Source organism: Malus domestica, chromosome 15 (genome assembly GCF_042453785.1).
Source record: "Malus domestica chromosome 15, GDT2T_hap1".
Classification (NCBI taxonomy): domain Eukaryota; kingdom Viridiplantae; phylum Streptophyta; class Magnoliopsida; order Rosales; family Rosaceae; genus Malus; species Malus domestica.
The window spans coordinates 53,740,822-53,764,365 of NC_091675.1; the positions used below are offsets into that span (position 1 = coordinate 53,740,822).

General features: G+C 41.0%; 1 protein-coding gene across 2 annotated transcripts; it reads left to right on the top strand.

Annotated features, from left to right (window-relative positions):
• The first annotated feature begins 19,740 nt into the window (after positions 1-19,740).
• Positions 19,741-22,845, top strand: LOC103416388 (disease resistance protein RPV1-like). Of its 2 annotated transcripts, XM_070814521.1 has the most exons (4): positions 19,741-19,873; positions 20,158-20,811; positions 22,027-22,354; positions 22,446-22,845. In XM_070814521.1, exons 2-4 carry the CDS (start codon positions 20,264-20,266, stop codon positions 22,593-22,595), a joined length of 1,026 nt encoding a protein of 341 aa, XP_070670622.1. In that variant the 5' UTR covers positions 19,741-19,873; positions 20,158-20,263; the 3' UTR covers positions 22,596-22,845. The 2 variants fall into 2 exon arrangements, with proteins under 2 accessions (XP_070670622.1, XP_028949448.1); XM_029093615.2 differs by lacking the exon at positions 19,741-19,873 and having other exon boundaries at positions 19,919-20,811.
• Positions 22,846-23,544: the final 699 nt, after the last annotated feature.

Consider the following 23,544-nt stretch of genomic DNA (forward strand, 5'->3'; position numbering starts at 1 on the left):
CCAAACACATGAGGTGGAAGATTAGGAACTGCAGGAGCATCAACATGTGAAGAAAGTGCCTGAAGGGGTGTCTGAAAATCAACCGATCGGGATGGAACACAATTAATGAGATATGCAGCTGAGGTGAGAGCTTTTCCCCAATAGGATAACGGGAGATGCGCCTCGAGTAAAGAAGCACGAACAACCTCCAGAAGCTGACGGTTCTTGCGTTCAACAACCCCATTTTGTTGTGGAGTATATGAACATGTAGTCTGATGAACAATCCCATGATGATCAAGAAAGGCACAAAGTTCAGAGTTGACATATTCGCCACCATTATTACTCCTGAGAACCTGTATTTGTAACTTATATTGTACTTGTACCATTTTGTAAAACTGCTGAAATAAAAAAGTAACTTCACTTTTAGATTTCATCAAACAAACCCAAGTCATATGTGTGCAATCATTAATAAAAGTAACGAACCAATGAGCACCACCAAATGTTGCAGTTTTAGATGGACCCCAAACATTAGAATGAATTAGCATAAATGGAACAGTACTTTTATTCAGACTGGATGGAAACGAAGCACGATGACTTTTAGCTAGTTCACAAACACCACATTTAAAGCTAGAAACATCATGCTTAACAAATAGGCTAGGAAACAACCTCCGTAAATAGCCGAAAGAAGCATGTCCAAGTCGACGATGCCACAACCAAATCTTTGAAGCTTTGTTCCTATCCTCATGATTTCCTTCCACTGCAAGAGCTTGAGTCAACATGCAAGAACTGTTTGATGTCAGCTCCAAGTAGTAAAGCTTCCCCTTCCTAATACTATAACCAATCGTCTTGCGAGTCCGAATGTCCTTAAAAACACAAAAAGAAGGCCAAAAAATCACAAGACAATGTAGGGCGACAGTTATTTGAGCAACAAATAATAAATTATAGTCAAGAGAAGGAACAACAAGTACATAATCAAGATTTAGGGTATCAGAAAGTGAGACATTGCCTTCTCCGATAATGGGGGCAACATTACCATTGGCGACACTCACGACGGTTTGGGGGGATGGTTTTAGGGTTTGTACCTGTCTAGAATCACAAGTCATATGTTCAGTAGCACCAGAATCAATTATCCATGTATTATTCGTAACAGATGCAGAAACCTTTAAAACCTTACCATCATTACCTGTATCATTAAGAAAGGCTGACATTTTCTCGGCTATATGTTCAGAATGGGTAATTTTGGCCATTCACAAATAGTGATAATGAGTCCGTGAGTCCTTGATTGATGCAGCCTAGACCTCCAGGTAAATTGAGCCCAAGAAACCAATCAGTATGGGCTAACAAGGTAGCCCACCAATGACAAAACAAAAAAGACCAATTTTACAATGCAAAGCTTTTTTTTTTTTCCTTTTTTTTTTCTTTCTCTTCTTTTATTTTTTTTCCTTTTTCCTTTTTCCTTTTTTAAACAATACAAAACTTCAATAAAAAGCGGTGCGTGTCTGCAGTCTTGAAGCAGCAGGGGTTGTCTGGGTTTTCTGAATGCAGCAGCGATCTCAAACGAGTTCGCGGGTCAGGCTCTCCGGTGTGATGCGTGTGAGTCAACGAATTTCTTCAGGCGAGTTCAACGGATTTCGGATAGCAGTAAGTCATGGATCAGATTTTTTTTCCTTCCGGGTTTCAGTTGAAGGCGGATTGGACAGGTAGAGATGCGGGTATGGCAGTGACCAGATGCGGCGGTTTGCAGCTGCTGGTCAGCAGTTAAGGTAATTTGAGATCCTGGTCTGCTACAAAAGACCGTGTAATTTGGTATTCAGGCTACGAGTCAAGCAGCCAGAGGGAATGGAGATCGAGGTTCGCGAAAGCGGAATGGAGCGAACGAAACGAGGCGAATGGAACGGAGTGGGTTCAGTCCAGCAACGACAGCGTTGCTCGCTAGTCAGATGGCGCGCAACACAACTGGTCGCACGGCTGGGGATCAGACAGTGCACTGCACAACTGGCGGCGTGGCTGGTGGTTCTAGCGCTGAGTTCTGCGCACAGCGAAGCGATCCTTCTAATTTTTTTCTTAACCTGACTCTGGTGCCAAGAAGAGAATGCTTTGAATAATGATTTTATTCTTCTCAATGAGAGGTATTTATACAAGGTGTACAACCCTAATGTAAAAGGAAGAAAACTAATTACACGGGATTACATGAGATTACACGGAATTGATATCAATTAGGAATCCTACCTACCTAAAATACAAAGTCAACAGTCAGCAAGGAAGAAATTATCCACTGTGGCCTCAACATCCTAGTACTCCAATGGTGGACTCAAAATTCGAAAGTAGAAGTCTCTTGGCAACCAATTATCTTGCCAAATTTTGATATTCTTCCCATCACCCAGCTGCCACCGATGCCTTTTATGATCATTGGCCGCGCAACAGCAATACTTTTCCAAACATACGATCCATTGGCATTGACCTGAGCACCCAGAAAGTCGGTTGTAGGAAAGTAGCGGGTTGGAAAACATAATAGGCAAAAAAGTCAAGTTGTTGAAAGAAACGCCATGATTGTTTCGATAATAAGGAAAGGTTAAAAGTGTGGATGCAAATTTCCGCCGTCTTCAGTCTTGACGAAAATGCACCTGTAAAACAATAAACACCTTTGATCAAAGACCTAAACCTCACATGCCCACGAGGCGGGGGGGAGGGGTTAGGTCAACGGATCTCTGATGCCTAAGTTAATTTCTCTGAGAGAGTAAAGTGTTTTGGCCTTTTAGGGTTGCCAAAAGCTCTCAAAAATGGTAGAATATGGGGTATTTATAGGGTTAGGGCCAGCTATATAAGGTTTAATGGAGAAATATTCTCTAAATATTCCCAAGATATTTAATAGGAGCTAATATCTTGAGATAATAGGATAATAATCCTTAATTGATTTAAATTAGGATTACTTACTTGATTGGAGTCAATCTTCAATTAGGAATGTACTAAAGATAAGATTTGGGTAATTAATCGTTATCTTTAATTCCTTGCCATGGGCAGGTGAGCTGTGGGCAGTTGTGTTCAACTGATGAGTCTTTCAGAGATGTGAGCTACGCGCGGGAGAATTTAAGAAGCCTGCCCATTTATTGAGGGCAATCTTGTCCTTCATGAATAAAAGTCCACGTGTCGTCTCTAGAATTTTTTGGGATTATTTTAGGCTCCACAAATGTCCCCACACCTACTGTGTTGCTCACATGGAAATGGCAATAGGTGTAGAAATCCCAAGGTGCTTGGGTTTGTAGAGTTTTTTCCCAATTTGAACTTGATCTTCTTTCTTGATTTGGACATAGACATCTTCCAGGAAAAGGAAAATAATTGCCCCAATACCTATTTAACTCTACCTTAAGTAGAGGATTAAATAAATTTGGAGAACAATCATTATTCCAACAAGAAAGAGAAGCCAGAGGATATTATTTCTTCCCCCTCCCCTAGCATTATTCTTTTCTTGCCTTTGCGAAGAGTGGTTTCTCATTGTTGTTCTTCTTCTCTGTGCCTTACCAAGGTAAGGAAATTTTGAATTTTCTTCTTCTTGAATTTTTTAAGAGTCTTGGGACTTGAAAAATTGGCTTGACGGGGGCCATAGGTGTGGGTAACACACGACATGGGAGCCTCGGGACTGCTTGGTGATGTGGCATGAATCGGCTAGCGTGGGCCAGGTTGACGGCTTGGCTCGGGCCAGGAGATTGGTGCGCTAGGGCGTGAGGAGACCTGATTAGGCCAGGTCTTCAAGGCTGTTGGGCATGGGCCCTTCCAAGTGAAAAGAGAGGGAGAGAGACTGGCGTGGGCCGACTCTCTTGCGTAGGTGACCTAGGCCGAGAGGCTTGGGCCTGCCTTGGGGCGCGCTGGGAGCAGAAGAAAAAAAGGGAAGAAGGAACATGCCTTCTCCCATGTCGCATCTTTTCCAGGAGGTGATCTGCTCTATGAAATGCGCGCCTGCTTAATGTTCCCCAAATGCAATTCGTGCGATGGTGGGGTTCTCGAACTTGAGCAGGTTCTTTGATATTGGCTTGACCATAAATGAGTTATAGTACTTCTTTGAGATCGGCCACAAGGAAAGTGTGGGGCATCTGAGGTCTCGTCATAGGCTGTTCGATGCTTCTAGCAAAAGCGATCATGGCTGGGCGAGAGATACCTTGGAGGTGAGCGCAGAATGAGAGTATGACTCTTCTACTGAGCTATGTGTCCCAACTACCTTTATCAATGGTAAGTGAACTACTTCATTCTTGTCCTGCTTAAATTTTTGTTGAGCTACTCCATGACTTCAATTTATTGATCATCTTTCTTATTTTACGTAGATTCAGAGTTAGGCTCAACTCCAATGACTTCGGTAAATATGAAGAAAGTGCGCATCGCCTTGGGCATTCCTGTTGAGTACCGTGAATGGTGTTAGTTGCTCAGCCCTCTTCGAGGTGGCATACCCCCAAGAGAGGAGATAGTGGATAAAGTCATTGGTTCGCCTGATCGCTGCTATAGAGCCTGCTGCCAATGGTGGTGGAAAGAGGAGGTCTTCCTCACCTGCTTGCGAGCCTTCGGTTGAGACTAAGCCAATGACTTCTTCTACTGCTCGTGGGAGCTCGTCTGCTGCTGAGAAGCTTATCATTGATCTAACTTCCCCAAAGGGCGAAGATGACCGTTGAGCCTGAACTTGTGAAACCTGTTGCTCCGAAGGTGATCGCATCCATTGCTGAGAGACTTGCCCAACGAAAGAGTTCGGTGGTGCCTCCGGTGTCTGGGTTTGTATTGAAGCGTCCGTCGGGAGCTAAGTTTGGATCAGCTTTTGAGAAGCTCGTTGCTATGAAGAGTAGGAATATGGATTCTGCTACTAAAGTAGCGTCTAGGCCTGCTCTTCCTTTTGTCATGACTGACTCGTCTGTTGAGAAGGGGAAATCTGCTCCCACTAGCAGTTGTGAGAGATCCACCAAGTCTAAGGTTGGAGAGTTTCCTGAGGTTTGTGCGCTGTTGAATGCTAACTTGCTTGAAGACATTGATGCATACGCCAAGTTTGTTGACAGTGTTGGGAAAGTTATCGTCCACTCAGACTCTTTTACGAAGCGTCCTACCTACTAGAGGAGGTCCTCCCTGATTGCTACAATGCATAAGACTTTGATCTTGGTAGCTGAGTCTATGTGAGTTGATTAGGATGCTGTCAAGTGTGCTAAGGAAGCCGAAGTGGTGTTGGTGGCTCAACTTCGCTCGGCTGCTGAAAAGATCGAGAAGCTCGAATCTGAACTCGTCGTTTTGGAGGGGTCTAATGTCTCTGCCTCCACTTCTTTGTAGTTGGAGATCGCTCGTGAGGAGGCCACATTTGAATGCTAGGCTTAAAGTGACTCAGGCGATGTTGGAAGCTGTAAAGAAAGAAATTAGTCGTGTTTCTATGGTGGTCGAGGACCTTGAGTGTGTCAATTCGGAGCTACGATCTGCTTGTTTTGCCAAGGACGATGAGCTTATCTTAATGCATACTGAAGTGTCTCGTCTCAAGGAGATTGCCAATAAGCTTAAGTCCAAGGAGCTGGATGAGTTGCAGGGTGCTCACACTGGGCTTGTTGAGGAAAATGTGCAGCTGAAGAATGAGAAAGTTGGTCACGAAGTGGCGTTTGCTTCTTGTCATGCCGATTTCTACAAGCTTGGTTATGTAAACCATCTCCAGGGCAGGCCATCGGATTATGAGTTTTCCGAGAAAGACTTCGAGACTTTTTCCACTTCTCCAGTTGATCTGCTTGATTTCTCATTTGAGGCTACCTTTGGTGGAGCAGCTGAAGGTCAAGCAGTCCAGGCAGGGGCGGTTGAGGATAAGCTGATGGAAGCTTTAGCTGCTGGGAATGGCACAGCTGCTGAAGGTGTGGCAGTCGAGGAACCAGTGGTTGCGCAAGATACTAATGAGTAGTCTTTTTGCTTAGACTTATGAGATTTTTCTTTTTCCTTATTATTCCGCTTTGCTTGAACTTTGTTGGCCTTCAAGCCGGTTTATCAATTTACTAGCAATTTAATAAACAAATTTCCTTGTCTTTACTTCATCCTTTTATTTCGCAATGTCTTTTGTGAAACTTTACCGTAAGACGGGAGGCTGGGTGAGCTGCTTGAGTGAAGCATTTGATCTCACATCGTCACTTAGGTTTTAGTTTCGGCTTTGGGTTTCAGGAGCCTTGGCCCTTCTAAGGCATGTTGCGAGATTTTTTACTTATAGAGTTGTCAGCCAGACTCGTGCTTCTTGTAGGAAGCAGAAGAGGTCTGCGTAACTGCTATAGTTGTGACACTCGACTTTAATGGCTTCTTGAGCTTTGCCCTTCCCGGGGCGCGTTGTGAGATTTTTTACTTATAGAGTCGTCAGCCGGACTCGTGCTTCTCGTATGAAGTAGAGGAGGTCCGCGTAACTACTATAGTCGTGACACTCGATTTTATCCCAGCAAAATTTAAACCATAGATCATCGGTGGAAGTGCTGCTTGTAAGTAAGCAGGCAAGTCTGCATAGTCATAGCAGGTGTAAGTCTCGGCTTATGGGCTACCTTAGGCTTGTAGCTGTAGGGTCGTCAGCCGGGTGTCTTACTTACAGAAGCAGACGACCTGCGTGACCACTTCAGGCGCCATCCCTGGCTCTCGAAGGCATTATTTGGCGTGAGGTGTAGGTGAAGTCACTCCTCAGAGACCATATCCTTCCAAGTTGCAGCTTTGATTCAAGTTGCAGCCTTGATTCTGCAGATCGCTTAACTAGTATTGAACCATTTTGAAATCAAGCCACTCATGAAGATTTGTATGTCGAGGACGGACCATCTTGTCACGCAAATTCTTTCATGGGCAGGGGTCCTGCACTTAGCGTCTCTTCTGGTTAGAGACTCGGGATCCCACATTATTAAATCATTCAGTTGGTTAAGTCTATTCCGGTGGAATAACTATCGTGGCCAATTCTGGGAGTCGTCCGGCGCAGGTTGTCGATGCATTCAGAGGGACCTGAGCAGTCGTACAACCCATCCACATCTGGATATTCCGGAGTGGCTTACCCTTTCACGCTGGAAAGCTTACCCTGAAAGGTGTCAGGGAATTAGTTTATCCTCTCGTGCTAGAGAGCTTACTCTGATGGGTGTCGGGGAATTAGTTTACCCTCTTGCGCTGGAGAGCTTACCCTGAAGAGTGTCAAATAATTAGTTTACCCTATCACGTTGGAGAGCCTATCTTGATGAGTGTCAAGGAATTATTTTACCCTCTCGCGCTGAAGAGCTTACTAAAATGGGTGTCGGAGAATTAGTTTACCATTTCGCGCTGGAAAGCTAACCCTGATAGGTGTCAAGGAATTAGTTTACCCTATCGCACTGGAGAACTAACCCTGATGGGTGTCGGGGAATTAGTTTACCTTATCGCGTTGAAGAGTTAACCCTGATGGGTGTCGGGGAATTAGTTTACCCTTTCACGCTGGAGAGCTTACCCAGATGGGGCTTTGAGTAGTTATTGTAGGCAGCAGTTGAGCCAGGTTTGTGAATAACCTTTTGGATCTTTATTGAGCATAAAGAAACACATCAACTATGCCGGAATGTAGAAACTGCATAATAACTGGGATAATCCTCGGCCTGCGAAGTCTTGTTCTCCGAACTGCTTAAGACTTCAAACTTATTAGGAGAGGCCTAAACAGAGTTTAGGAGGTGATGGGGGATTTCTCCAAACATTCATTCACATTGCTAATTGCGGACCGAAAGTGCTCTAACCTGGCAAAGATGCCATTAATCCGCATCATCTTCAATGGGGGTTCAGTGTCAGCTTCTGCAGCTGGCTTGTCAAGGTGCTCGTCGTATCAGCCCTCATTCTTCAGCACCTCGAGGTACTGTTTCCATTTTAGGCAGCCGTTGGTAGTCTGACCCGACCCTTGTGGAATGCGTAATACTTTGTCTGATCCAATTTGGTAAAATCACCCCTTATGGGTGGCGGCAGTTTAAACCATGGTTCATTTTTGAACTGGTGGAGAATTTGGCCAATCGAAATTGTGAACTTGGTGAATGCCTTAGGCGCTAAAATATCTCTGTTTGGAGAATGGTCCATGCACTTATTTTTTTTCTCATTTTCGCAGTATTGCTTGGCCTTATCCCACAGTGTGTGCTTTTCTGCCAAAGCATAAGAGTTTGCCAGGGTTAGGTACTCATCCATGATCAATTTTTCGAAAAGTGGGTGATCTGCTGTGAGCCTTTTTCAGAATGATAAGCATGCAATGTTGTCATCGCATCCGACAATCTTCGCCTTCTCTGCCTTGAATCTTTTAACATATGTGCAAAGTGACTCATTCGGGTCATTCTTCATGTTGTAGAGGTGATCAGACTTCTTTTTGATCGAGCGGTATGATGAATATTCCTTAGTGAAAACCAAGGAAAGTTCATTGAAGTTTCGGATTGAGCGTGGTGGCAGGGTGTGGAACCACTCTTGCGTCTTACCTTGGAGCGTCGCAGCTAAGATTTTGCACATAAAAGCGTCACTGTTGGCATAGAAGGTCATGGCTCTTCGGTTTTGCATCAAGTGTCTGTCCGGATCTCCATCTCCTTTGAATAAAGTGAAGTATGGAAGGTTGAACTTCCGCGATGGCTTTCTTTGTTCGATCTCGTCTGTAAAGGGTGACCTTCTTAGGTTGGCCACGTTTCTACGAAGGGCATCGTCGGTAGTGTCAATGAGCTGGAATCCGCGTAGCTGCTCTGCTACGTGGCCTTTGTACTTCTTCCTAGATTTATGCCTGGTGGGGCAGCAGAGCCTCCAGCTGCCCCCGGTGTTGACTTACCGGTCCATGTTCCTATTCGACTTATCCTGCTCACCTGTGCCGCAGTTATTGTACACATAGCCCATATTGTGCTGTTTGCCGTCGTGCCGGGCGCGGGCTGCCAGTGGAACTTGAGCCGGACTGCTCACGTGATATTCTCTGTGCATCATGCGGCTACCTACTTCGTTGCCTTGTAGGAGGATCTCTTTGCTGGCTTGGCCTAGTGTGGACATTTCTTCTGAAAGGTCTCGAGTGCTCGTCGGAGTGCGAACCCAACCTCGAATGCACATTGACTCATGAAGCAAGTCGGGAATAAACATTTCTCTGCGCATCTAAGAGGGAGAAAACGTTTCCCTGAGGGCCCAAACGAGAGTGTACACTGCCCGAATGCTCGATTTTTGGCAGGCTGAGTGGCTCTTTACCGGGACGTCGCTGGAATAAGTCACGTTCTTCCGCCCTTGTCCTACTTTGGGGCACCTCATCTGGGGCACGCTACATCTCGATGCGTTTGAGAAATTGGTTCACCGTGGTCTGCTGCGCGAAGGCATTCGTCAAATTGGTGACATGCTGGGGCAGAGAGTGTTTGCCATTTAGGTTGGAAGAGCTTAGATGATGGGCGTCTCTATGTGCGGTGGAAGTATAGTGGACTGCAGGTACAAAGCTTAAGTCTAGAGTGGGCAGTTCTGCGAAAAAAGTGGGGTGTAAGTAATCCTGAATTGATCGCAGGTCCGGTGGTCGAAATCTGGATCGCTGGATGTGGCCTCGGAATGGATTGGGTCGTATGCCAGATCGTCCAAGCAGGTCGCGGGGCGCGTTGGACCGGTACTTGCTCGCCTTGGATTTGCATGACCGTGAGCCCTCTTGGCTGTTAGGTTGCCATATTTTGGCCTACTTACTGAGTGGCATAGGCTTGGGCCCGTAGAGCTGCCTGGCTGGCAGCAGCTACCAAATTCTGGGCTCGAGGTCAGGCTTGCTGTGTAACAAGGCCTGTTATTGCATTGGGTTGGGCCTTCTAACAAGGCTTGCTATGGCAGCTGCCAAGTTTAAGGCATCCTGCCTAAGGGCTTGGAAGTGGACCTAGGCCTTCTGCCTAGGGTTTAGTTGCCTAAGGTTTGGTAGGAGTGGTGTCGTGGCCTCGTGGCCTTACCGTGGTTGCTAGATCACGGTGGTGATAGTGGTGGTGTGGCTTCGCAGTGGTGGGGCTCCTCTTGTCGTCATGTTAAGCCTTAAGGACCTCCATCGTGAGGCTATGTCCTCATCTCCACTCTCTAGTCCAAATCCTTGCACGTACGGGGTTCCATTCGTCATAGTTTCTGAATTTCCTACCATTGTATCATTTCTCCAGGAATTGATCAAGAAACTTTTCTAGGAAAAATTAATTGATACAACGTGTGAGAAATTCAACGTAATAGAAAATTCAAGAAACAAATGCGAGAGGCTTCTTCGAGTGTTTTAAATCAGCTCTCAATGAAAGCATTAATTTTTGGATGCAAATTTTTGCTGTCTTCAATCTTGACAAAAATGCACCTGCAAAACAATCAACACCTTTGATCATAAACCTCCTTACGCACCCAAGAGGTGGTGAAGGGGGAGTTAGGTCAACGAATCTCCGATGCCTAAGTTAGTTTCTCTAAGAGAGTAAAGTGTTTTGGCTTTTTAGGGTTGCAAAAAGCTCCCCAAAAAATGGTAGAATATGAGGTATTTATAGGGCTAGGGCCGGCCATAGGGTTTAATGGAGAAATATTCTCTAAATATTCCCAAGATATTTAATAAGAGATAATATCTTGAGATAATAGGTTAATAATCCTTAATTGATTTAAATTAGGATTACTTACTTGATTGGAGTCAATCTTCAATTAGGAATGTACTAAAGATAGGATTTGGGTAATTAATCCTTATCTTTAATTCTTTGCCATGGGCAGTTGAGCTGTGGGCAGTTATGTTCAGCTGTTGAGTTCTTCAAGGATGTGAGCTGTGGGCGGGAGAATTTGAGAAGCCTGCCCATTTATTGAGGGTGATCTTGTCCTTCTTGAATAAAAGTCCACGTGTCGCCTCTAGAACTTTTGGGATTATTTTAGGCTCCATAAAAAGCATAGAAATCCCTTAAACCAAGACCTCTCTCGTGTTTAGGCTTACATAAGTGACGCCAATTGAGCCAATGGATTTTCCGCTTGCCCGGATCACCACTCCACTAAAAGTTTGCAATCATCATGTTTAATTCTTCACAGAAGAATTTGGGAAAAAGAAAACATTGCATAGAATACATAGGCAAGGCTTGTGCCACTATTTTCACTAACAATTCTTGTCCCACGCAACTCAATAAGCCACCACACCAACTCTGTAGTTTTTTCCAAAGCCTATCTTTCACATACGAAAAAGTTTCCTTCTTCGACTTCCTGACTAGCACTGGTAGTCCTAAATACTTATTGATAGGAGCATATTTATGCGACTTAGCTAGCTTGTTTTCTTTCATTTGTGTTGTGAGTTCCTAGTTATTTTAGTATTTTAAGCTATTTTTGTGTGTTTGTAGGTCCAAAGGGCTAAAGTAGCAAGAAAGTGCATTTTGTAGCATTTTGGAGCAGTTTTGGGCTTGGAATGGATAGCACATGCTTGGAGCAAGGTGGATGGATGAATTTGAAGATCAAAAAAGGCTAGGAATGTGCTGAAGAGATGAAGGAAATAAATTCAAAATAAGGAAGATAAGGAATCTTAACAAGAAAGAAGGAATGTTAACCAAGTTACCTTATTTTGTCCTAATCCTTTCCTAATCCTACACCACCTAATTTCCAGTTGCAAGGATGATCTCTAATTATTTTAGGACACTTAAATAATGATTCTAGAAGACCTAGTCCTATCTTTTTCCTTGCCGCACCACCTTTCCCTTTCCCTTTCCCTTTCCCTTGCTGTGCAAGGCAAACACCTTTCCCCTTTTCTTTTCATGACGCATATCCCTTTCCCTTTCTCTCTTGGATTCTGATTTTAGTTAGCCTTTTTCCTTGTGGATTTGGAGTGCAAATCCTTAAAAAAATAATTAATTTATGTCGCACCCTAGCCTTAATTCCCTAGGGTTTTTCCGTCCCCTGCTATATATTTATGTGTGTGTACCGCATAAGATCCACAACCCCATCTTTCATCATACTTCACACCAATCATCCAATCCACAGAACCATTCACCCACACCTTGTGTCGCAGCAAATAAGAAGAAGGAGGACCCTTGGACATGCTAGACATTCAAGCTTGGATTGCTGGAACATTCTTAGGTGTAATCCATCTTTTGTTTTCAATGTTTAAGTTTAATTATCTTTGTTTTGCGAACATGAGGAGCTAAACTCGTTTTAGCTAGAGGAGAATTCAAAGCCATGAACATATTTGCAATATGAATTGATTACTTCCAGTTGTGATTTCATAAATCGTGAATGCAATTTACTTAACTGTTTAATTCAAAACTTATTCTTGTTTGTTGATTAAGGATGCATACTTAGTTTGCATATATGAATTTGATGCTAGAATATAAGGGAGTTTCACCTAATTGTTGTGAACTTATATTCATAAGTAATGAAGGTTGCTAGTCACAATCGTGTTAAGTAAATTTCTGGCAGGAGTATCATGTTGTTCATAGTTACGAACGCCTTGTCAATGCTTATGATTTTCACAAAGCTTAATGATATTTGATTGTATGTTTATTATGCTACTCATGTAGGGAACTATTGAAGAATAATTTGGTTGCTGATGCGTTATCCATCAAATTCAATGACTTAAGGAAAATCTGAGGGTTAATTAGTGCTGTTCACGGTTAATCTGAGGCGTTGAGGTTCATGGTTTATTGGAAATAGATTTGTATGCAAGTGTGTCATGTGTGGAGAATGACCCTCTAGCTAGCCAATCACCTATATTTTCCCCCAATTTCGTGCCAAACTTGTTTAAGTCTTTAATCTACTTGTCTTTACTTTATATTCATTAAAAACTCAATCCCCTTTACTTTGTTGTGTCAAATTAGTTAGAATCTATCCAAACTTGTGCTTTTAAGTGTTTTGAGTCAAGTTAAAATTATTTTTCGTCCAAATCACCCTTTAGTGACTATTTTGAGTCTATTTGATTATTTTGTGCTGTTTTGAGTCTCTTTAGTTTGTTTCGAGTTCTTTGAGTCTAGTTAAGTGTTTTCAAGCCTAGTTTTGTATTTTTGAGTCAGTTTTAAGTAGATTAGCAATCCCTCATAATCCCCAGCCTAGAACGATCCCTACTTACATCTTTACTACAATTGTCAATAAGAGGGTTTAATTTGAGTGCTAGTTTATAACACATCACTTATCATGAAAGTCCACTTTCCTCACACCAAGACAGTGAGCAAGTAATTGCTTGTCATAATTTGTGAGATTGGGACTAAAACAGACACAACTCTTTTCAAAGTTCACTGCTTGTCTGGATGCTAATTCATACGTATGCAATACCTTCTTAATATTCTGGCGCTCATTAAGCGTACCCCGAGCAAAAAGAAAGTTGTCATCTGCAAAGAACAGATGATGAATACTTGGAGTTGGGCGACACACCTTGATACATTGCAGATCCCCTTATGGGATAAAGGGTCCCCTTGTCGAATTCCCCTTATGGGATGCAAATACCCTACTAGATCACCATTCAACTTTACGGAGACTTAAATTTTTAGATTAAATGACATGGAAGTTGATGATTGAATTATTACTTAAACGTTGATAAACATACTTATGTCCTATTGGTGACACATCATTTAGTTTGCAAATTTTAGTCTATAAATTTAGTCTCCCTATCATTACTTTGAGTAATGCTAGGGAGACTAAATTTGTAGATAAAGTTTTAGAAACTAAAGGACATGGAAGTTGTTAATTGGTTTATTACCTAAATGTTGATAAACATGTTCATTCCTGTTGGTGAATTACCTAATGTCCACCTTCACTAAAAGCACTATGGATTGGAGATATGATATGTGACACACCCCGATCCCGATATTCCCCGAATACCAGGATAGGCAAGCGTTGGCCGACACCCAAGGGTGACGAAAGCCAACACGTGCCTATCCAGGTATTCGGGGAATATCGGAATCGGGGCGTGCCATATTAGTTCAGAGCATACTTAGGATTTCATTCGTGCTACGGTGGAGTCAAGTCCGGGATGTGGTGGGGCCCTGGTCGGAATGTGAAAATTTGGTATCAGAACCAATCTCTGGCCGGAAGTGTGCCGATGAGGACGTCGGGTGATCGGATCATATTTATATATATTTTTACTTCGAATTCACTCGTCTTTTCTTAGTTAGTTCTTTATATTTTTGAGCTATTTACGTTATTTTTGTGTTTATAGGATTTGTTATGCAAAGAAAATAAAAATAGCACAAATGAGTTTTAAATAATAAACAGAATAGTTACTTCGAACATTATGATTTTTTTTTGTAGGTCAATTCATTGCGATTATAATTGAACTAAATCTCTGTCCTTAAATCTATGTATATATGCACCACGGCATTGATTTTTCCAATATCTGTTTACGTGTATAAAGTGCATGCAGACGGTATTCACTCGTTTTCTTTTTGGTCAGCAAGCGTGGATTTCCAACTAGACAACAAAAGAATCCAAGGAAGGCAAGTCAAACGTGGGGAAAAGTGGGAGTGTGCTGGCTGAGACCATGTTCTATGTTCCAGCTGAGAACCGAGAAAAGAAAGCTGCTTTGCAGCTGGAGAGAAAAAAATAGGAGCTGTAAAGAGGAAACAGGGGGGAAACACGGGAAACAGAGAGAAGTCAGGGTGCGCAGAGAGCCAGCGCAGCTGGAAAGGGGGTCAGCGAGAAAAAAGGGAATAAGAGGACTGCGAAGAAAGAAGAGATGGGGGGTACGGGACAGATGGGGGGAGCTGCTTGGGCAGCGTGAAAAAAAGGAGAGCCTCGTGCGGACAGAGTTCAGAAAAGGAGAAGATGCGGGGAGTGTGAAGCAAAGAAGGGAAAATAATAGAATAAAAGAAAGGAGTTAGACAGTGGGTGGTCTTGGAGCTGGAAAGGAGGGAGAGGGGGCGCTGACAGGAGGTCAGGGCGTGGAAAGAATAAGGAGGGAGCTGCCTTGCGGAAACTGGGATAAAAGTATAGAGCAGACTTCAGAAGGGAGGAGAAAAAACGGTCGAAGAGGCTGCCCTTTTGGGGCAGCGTGAAAACAGGAAGAAATAAGGGGAGTCAGAGGGAGGAGAGAGTGCAGGAGGACTGATGCGGGAAAAACAGAAAATCAAAAGAAGAAGGAGGACAGAGTCAGTACAAAGGTGAGGACGGTCCAATACAGCGTGAAAGGAGAACGCAGACAGAGATCTTCACCTCTCTTTCGGTTTAATCTCTCTAAACTTCTATTTTATTTCTATATTTAATAATGTGTAAATAAACTGATTTTGGCTAGAGGTTAATTCAAAGCCATGATTATATCTGTAATATGAATTGATTACCTTCAGTTGTGAATTCAATTTACTTATCCGTTCGTATAAAAACTGATTTGTGTATGTTGGTTGAGAGTGCACGCTTAATTTACATGCATGAATTTGATGCTAGAATATAAGTGAATTTCACCTAATCGTTATGAACTTATATTCACAAGTAGTAAAGGTTGCTAGTCACAATCACGTTAAGTAAATTCTTGGCATAAGTTTCATGCAAATCATAGTAACGAGTGCCTCGTCAATGCTTATGTTTTTCATAGAACTTAATGATTCTTGCTTGTATCTCTATTATGCAATTCATGTAGGGAACTTGTAGGGAATGTTTTGGGTTGTCGTATGCAATCATCCAACCCAATAACTTGTGGAAAAACTGAGGGTTAATTAGTGCAATTCACGGTTAATTTGGGGCGTTGAGATTTACAATTTATTGAAAGAACAACTGAAAATCAATTTAGGTTGCATATGTGTCATGTGTGGAGAAGAACCCTCTAGCTAGTCCGTCATTTATCATTTTACCTTAATTTTATGTTTTTATCAATTCTGTAATTTAATTAAGTTTAATTTACTTTTCATCAAAACCAAACACCCATCCATTATTAAATTATATTATTTAGTTAGTTTTCTTTATTGTTAGTCTTTTAATTTAATTTCCGTCCATTTCAGTTCCTAGTGTTTAATTTAATTGTTTCCATTATTTTGAGTCATTTTAAGTGTGTTTCGAGTTATTAGAGTTTTTAGCCTAATTTTGTGTCCTTGAGTCTTATTTAATATTTTTAAATTAATTTAGAATAGATTAGCAATCCCTCCTAATCCCCGGCCTAGAACGATACCCTACTTACATCTATACTACAATTGTCAAAAAGAGGGTTTAATTTGTGTGCTTATATATTTCGCATCAAATTTTGGCGCCGTTGCCGGGGATTAGCAACTTTGCTAATCCTTTTATTTTTGTTTTTGTTTATGTTTATATTGGTGTTTGTGTATTTTACTTTTGATATTTGATTTATTTTTCTTTCTTTGATTTTAGGTTCAAATGGAGCCGAGGGGAATTTAAAGGAAAGATGCGTCCGGCTAAAGACGTTAAATCAAGCGCTTCTTGGGAGGCAACCCAAGCATTCAACGAAGGGAGACTTTGGAATCATTAACCCAATCAGCTTTGCATTCTTCCACCCTTATCTTTACTGCTTTCATTTTGTTTTGTTTAGTTAGTTGTGTTATTTGGTTGATTTCTGTGAGTTTGTATTATTTAGTTTAAGTGTGGGGGAAGGTTAACCAAAGTCTCTTTACATTAATTTACATATAAAATAAAAAATAAAAAAATAAAAAATAAAAAAGAGATAAAATTTAAAATTAATGATAAAAAAAAAAAGTACATAAAAAATAAAAAAAAATAAATAAATAAATAAAAAATAAAATTAAATTAAAAAAAAAATTTAAAAAAAAATTAAAAATTAAAAATTAAAAAAAAAATAAAAAAAAATAAAAAAAGTACAAATATTTTACAATGATGTAAACTAATAGTATTCATTGGTCGGGTGGTGCTTCAGTAGTAGGCGGGGCTTCAGCAGTCGGCAGGGCCACAGAAGGAGGAGGCAGCAGAGGTTGATCAGTTGGAGCTTCACTACGCGGTGCTGCCCCAGAAGACGAAGGCAGATGCGGTTGGAACAAACCCACAAACCTCCGATGATCAAGTAAAATTTGACCATCGGTGTCCTGCATCTGGTCAATCTTTCTCTTCATGCTGGTGGCATAATTGTGTGCAAGCTTGTGCAATTGTTTATTTTCATGCTTGAGTCCTCTAATCTCCTCTTTGAGACTCTGGATTTCAGCCACCAACGATTCAACGTGACGGGTTCGAGCATATAGGCGTTGGGCCATGTTGGACACAGAACCCGCACACTGCACGCTAAGAGCCAAAGACTCCTTAACCGCCAATTCATCAGACCGCCTAGCGAGCAGTCTGTTATCTCTGGGGGTGACAAGGTTCCGGGCCACCACCGCTGCAGTCATGTCATTTTTCATCACCGAATCCCCCACGGTAAGAGGACCGGTAGGGGATATGAAGGATGGGCGCCATATATTGTCTGGTGAAGGCGGAGCTGCCTCTTCACCAATGTTCAAGTCAAAACGACGATCGGAAGGGCCAGACATTTTTCAGAGGTGGTGAAGAAAGAAGAGAGTCGGAATGATCAAGATTAAACAAGAGTCAGAGGGAGTGTTTACTGGAGGGATAAGTGTGTTGTGGAGCAAGATTAACGCCTCTATAAAAAGGAAGAAATCAAAGAAGCGCTCCTCAGAAATTGAAGAGGCGTCCTCTCGCAATTCGAAGAGTCGGGGCTCCTTTCTCAAAAGCCGGATTCTTTTCTGAAAAGAGGAGTCTCCTTTCTCAAAAGCCGGATTCTTTTCTCAAAAGAGGCGTTTCATTTCTTAAAAATTGGGCTTGCTCAGAAACCACGAGCCGAATCCCGGATTTCGAAGGATCACTTTGTCCAGACGTGTCGTCACTCGTCACATGCAACCGGTAACTTTGCGGAAATTACGGGCAGCTTTGTCAGAAAGCGCGTAATTTGTACTATTCATCCATCCACCGGCTGCCGACAATGAGTGAGAGAACAGTTCCGGTTGTGAAGAAAAGCCCTATAAGTATCTACCTTCGCCTTCCACAGCAAAGACACACCCTCTCCGCACTTCTTCATCTCCGAAAATGCATTCCCAAAGAATCCTCCTAAGTTACTCTGTGTTCCTCATTCCTTGGGATACTCCTGAAAACAACCCATTCAAAGCAAAAGTATTTCATATCATGAAGGTTGAAAGCAAGAGTATCTCATATCATGCTTTCTCCCTGTCCTTTCTCCAGCCAGCACTTGCTCTTGAGTACTCATCATCTTGTGTTTCCTCTTCGTCTCTTACGTATAAGGGAAGTGAAGATGATACCTCGAAGCATGTGGAGACAACGTGCTGATTCATCCTCAGCTAGGGACAAGGAGAAAGAGAGCAAGAGGTGGGCACTTGGAAAGATTGAAGAAAGAAACAGACCAATACCTCTACCTCTACCTCAGAATTTCGAAGTTAAACGAGTTCTTGCGAGGTCATTCCCATGATGGGTGACCTACTAGGAAGTTCTCGTGTGAGTTCCCAAAAACAAAAACAGTGAGGGTGTGGTCGGGGTCCAAAGCGGACAATATCATGCTCCGGTAGAGTCGAGCCCGAGATGTGGTGGGGGCCCGGGCCGGGATGTGACAATATGGGGAAGAATTAGCTTCAGTCTATTTGTTAATACCTTTGCCGTAATTTTATAAAGAACATTACACAGGCTTACAGGGCGTAATTGTGTCAACTTCCTTAGGATTTGCCCTGATAAAACCATAGCACGGATTCCATTACACACATCAGGACCTACAATCCCCCAGTGTTTTTAATAAAACCCAGGAGACATACCATCGGGTTCAGGTGCTTTGGTGGGATGCATATGGAAGACTGCACATTCCTCATCCGTGATAGGCCTCCCAAGGTCGTTGTTCATCTCCTCTGTTACAGAAAGTGTGATATTACATAAATTATCTTTGAAATTAGCAGCACCATTGGATGTAAATAAGGTGGAAAAATAGGATACCACCACATCTTCCATTTCTTTTACGGTCTTCATGCCATACCCAACCATCATCCACAAGACTATGCAGCCAATTCCTCCTTTGTCTTCTATTAGCATTTTGATGGAAATATTTGGTGTTACAATCGCCAAGTTTGACCCAATTTTCTTTTGCTCTGTCTCCAAATAGCTTCTCTTGCTCAAGCAAATTATTTAGGGCTGATTTGGTATTGTTGTGCTTTGAAAAGAAGCTGCTGTGAGAATAAGCAGCTGTGAAATAAATCAGCAGAGTGTTTGATAAACTTTTTTGTAAAAGTGTTTTTGAAAAAAAAAGCAGTCTGATAGTGTGTTTTTTCATTAAAGGAGCACTGTAGCTCAGTGTGCTTTGAAAAAAAACCAGTTTTCCAAAGCTGCAAATAGCTACTTCAGCTTTTCCTTTGATTTCAGCTTATTCTCACAGCAGCTTCCAAAATAAGCCCTTTTTTTTTAGTTTACCAAACACCTAAAACCCTCACAGTTTTTTTTCATGGGTGCTTTTTTTTTAAGCACCTCACTCCCAAACCATCCTTTAGTCTTTCAATTAGCTCCTTCTTTGTATCAATCGACTCTTCAATAAAAGGTTGATCCAAAATACTTGTAAGTTTATCTTCGACTTCCCTAATTGCCCACGGCCCAGTCCTGGCAAGTAATTCGCTGTATTAAAACAACTATAAATAATAGTTTAGTAAAGACTTATGATAAAAACCAAATTAGGCTAAGCTACATAATTGAATGAATAATAATATGGATCAAACTCGCCATCTATGAATCGAATATCTTTTTAAACACATACAGCATCTTTCTACACTCAACTTACTTTTCACACCCATATTACTTTTAATTAAGACACCAATATCTCTTTAAATTCAAATTTATTACCTAAACTATCCTCACAACCCCAATTCAATTTATAAATTTAGCTATACACCCATTTATTTATAATGCAATCGCCAGAATCCCTGCCTTCAATTTTGCAGAATCTATTAACGTAGCACTGCCTCATGCCCAATATTTACATTTACAGGCAAGACAACCCCAAATTATTTCAGAAATCAAACCCACAACAAAACTTCAAAAGGTCCACATTGAAAATTTTGAATTCTTACAATTTAATGTCATTTTGAGAGGTGGAAGATCTACTGTTCTATGGGTTTAAAATTTCTTCGAATTTTTAGCTCTTTAAAAATAGAGATTTCTGCTTTTTTTTAATTTTCCTTTTTTTTTTTAAAATTTTTTCCATCAATTGCTTCAATGAATTTTTATTTGATCTTTTTCCTAAAGTTTCGCATATTGTGAAAGACGGCAAGGAAGCTTCGCATATTGTGAAAACCGTCCACATTATTATAATTTCCTTGATTTCAGGTCAGCGGGGAAGGCTAGGAAACTGCTTTGGATATTGTGAAGTCGAGAAAAGAGGCCTTATCATAAGTTCATAACACATGTCATCCTTTTTAGTAATCGAACGATCATGGATTCAACGACCAGTGAAGGAGCCTCTTCCTTTTCCTCTTCGTCTACTTCTTTCACCCGTTCATCCTCTTCGTCTACTTCTTTCACCCATCCATGGAGATATGATGTCTTCCTCAGTTTTAGAGGCGAGGATACCCGCTACAATTTTGTAGGTCATCTGTACAACAATTTGAGTCAGATGGGAATCAAAACCTTCATGGACGAGGAGGCGCTTAAAAGAGGAGAGGAAATATCGTTGGCGCTTCTCAAAGCAATTGAGGATTCGAGGATTTCTGTTGTTGTCTTCTCCGAAAACTATGCTTCCTCACGGTGGTGCTTAGATGAACTCGTTCACATCTTTCACTGTAAAGAACAACAGCAGCAGATGGTTTTTCCAGTCTTTTTCAAGGTGGATCCATCGGATGTGAGAAACCAAAGAGAGAGTTTCGGTAAGGCACTTGCTGACCATGAAAGCAAACTCAAAGATAACATGGACAAGGTGTTGAGATGGAGAGAAACTCTTACAAAAGCAGCAAATTTGTCTGGCTGGTCATTCCTGGCCGACGGGTATTTTTCTGATCTCTATGTACTTGCAAACCTATCATTCAAATTCATAAGCATAATATCAAGGCTTTTTAGCCAAAATAGTTTTTCTGAGAGCATAATTCTTTGTTTTGTTCTTAAGATTTAAAATCGATATAAGTGGTTTTTGATATTATCCATCATCAATCATTTTGGTTATTTTCTTGAAAAAATACTCTATTAAATTGAGTGTATTTTTGTCAAATCAATCACTCCACTTGAATTTGTGGTTTCTTCAGTTTAGCTAAGATTTCTTACAGAATGATCAAAATGATTGATGTTGGACACTCTCATGAACCACTTTTATCGATTTAAATTTCAGTGATCAAAATGAAGAGTTATAACAATTTTAGCAACTATTTTAGTTAAAAAGACTAACATAAATATATAATATTTGAGAAATGTTAAGGAGACTCTCTTAAAGTAGAACTTTTCATGAGCTCTCTCACACCTCATAGTTTAGTGTTAGTTCCCTTGCCAACATTATAAAATATTGTAGCAAAAATCAGGTGGCAACAAGTTCATGGAGAGTCTCACTTTTGAAAAATTATCCTTAGCATTTTTCATAATATTTTGATATTATTCCCTCACAATATTATAGGAACACTTGTTTAAGTTATTCATTATTAGTATATGAAGCAAACACATATTAGAGAATATGATCCCACATCGGTAATATGATAAAATAATATACAATAAATATATAAGAGTTTGCACTCTTAATACTAGCGAGAATTTTTGTGGTAAAATCTAATACAGAGTGATAGGAGATTAAATTGAGACAATATCGGTAATGCTGATGATAAATCATGTTCGGCCTATAAAATTTATCAACACATAGCCAAACGTCATTCATCTATACTTAATATATAATGCCAACAGCCAATTTGAGGTCATGGGCTTCACAAAAAAGAATGGGAAACAAATGACCCCCCCCCCCCAAAAAAAGTTCAAAAGCAGCCGAATGCATAAAATAGTGCAGGAGTAATTTTGTCATAAAAAAATTATTTATTTTCTTTATGACGTAGAATATCCAAATGTTTCTCCTAAGATGATCTAATATTATTAATTTAGTCCAATTGTTTAACTTTCTTTTCCTTGAGTAGAGTTGTCACCTGAAATATTGATTACATGGAACATCCACGGATTTCTTCTAGTTTAATTATAATAATATTCTTTTTTATGCTTTTAAACTTGTAGGCATGAATATAAATTTATTCAAAAAATTGTTGAAGAGATTTATGACCAAGTTTTCGAGAGTACCCATCTGAAAGTGGTAAAGTACCCAGTTGGAATAGAGTCACGTGTCAAACAATCCAGTTCGGTTTTTTTGGATCCTCCTGTCCTCGATCGCAAGCAATTAGCCCTCCAACGCCGTGAAGGACAAACCGAAGATCAAAAGTGCCACCAGCACCATTTACTCTCCAGTCTCGCCCTCCCAAACCGTTCCTCCGACGCCGCACCGCCCGCAACCACCGCCAATCCTGATCAAGACCGAGATCGAGATCGAGATCGCAGTCCTTCAAAGGTGCTGCTTCCGCCCTCGCTTTCTTAGCTGGAAGATGTGTAGGATTCGCTTTCTTATGTATGCTGTGTTACTGATTGGTTTGGCGATGCAGGCACAAGATTGCAGGCAGCTGGAAACTCAGATAAGGGGGAAGGTGTTGTTGCAGAACGGGACGAATCTGATAGTTTTGGGATTCATCGTTTTGTTTATCATCATCGTACTATTTATACTAGTGGTGAGAAGTAGATACGCGCCCGCCTAGGCTATGGAGGTCGCCCAAAAAAGAATAATACTTGATTTCATGAATAAGAATTCATACTTAAAATTTATAATTAGAATAATTTAAATTATAAATCACTTTACAAGCTTCTACACATCTTTGAGTAATCAAGTATTGTTCGAAAAAAAAAGAATAACTTTTATTTTTCATTTCATTTTTTTAATGAAATGGAAGGGATTTTTGAATACTTCAATGAACATTTATTATATGGTTGTTCACTATATTTTCAATATGTCTAATATTTTATAATTTATATCATTTTAATTTGTAATGTATGTCAATAGAATTATGTATTTTGAAGTAGAACCCGTTATGTATTATTGGCTTGGTAATTTGAATCAAATCCACACCATCTCAAAAAAATTCCAATCCATCTCGGTACATTCGGGTCAAAAGTTGGAGTTCAAAACACAGCAAAGACTATATTTTGGTCATGCGGGTGTCAACTTTTTTTGGCCCAGCTTGTCATTGGAAATGAATTTGGTGTCAAAAGCTAGTTATGTTTTGATTTATAACCTTTTGATCTACTCGGTGGGAGATGGTCTTAGCTTTGGTTATTTTAGGCTCACATCATTGTGGCTTTTAAGTGAAAATGATTCAATTTTTGCAATGACCCTTTACCCTATACAAAAGTTCACAAAAATTACATTGGCAAGAAAATTATAACCCTTCCTCTCCTCTGTGGGAGACCTCCGATATGAGCGCTTTTCTCTCCTTGGTGAGAGTCTCAGTTTGTAATTGCAATTGAGGATTCGTTTCTCTTGAGATTTGTCGGTTGTCCTACGGGTTCGGTTTCTGCTGGTTTGTGGGTCTGGTGCTCTGGTTTGGTATTCGTTTGTTTTCTTTTGGTCTGGCTGAGCTGGTGGATCTTCGTAGGTCGTGTCTATTTTAGCTTTTTGGGCAGTTCAGAACGTAGGTGTGGGTTTTGATT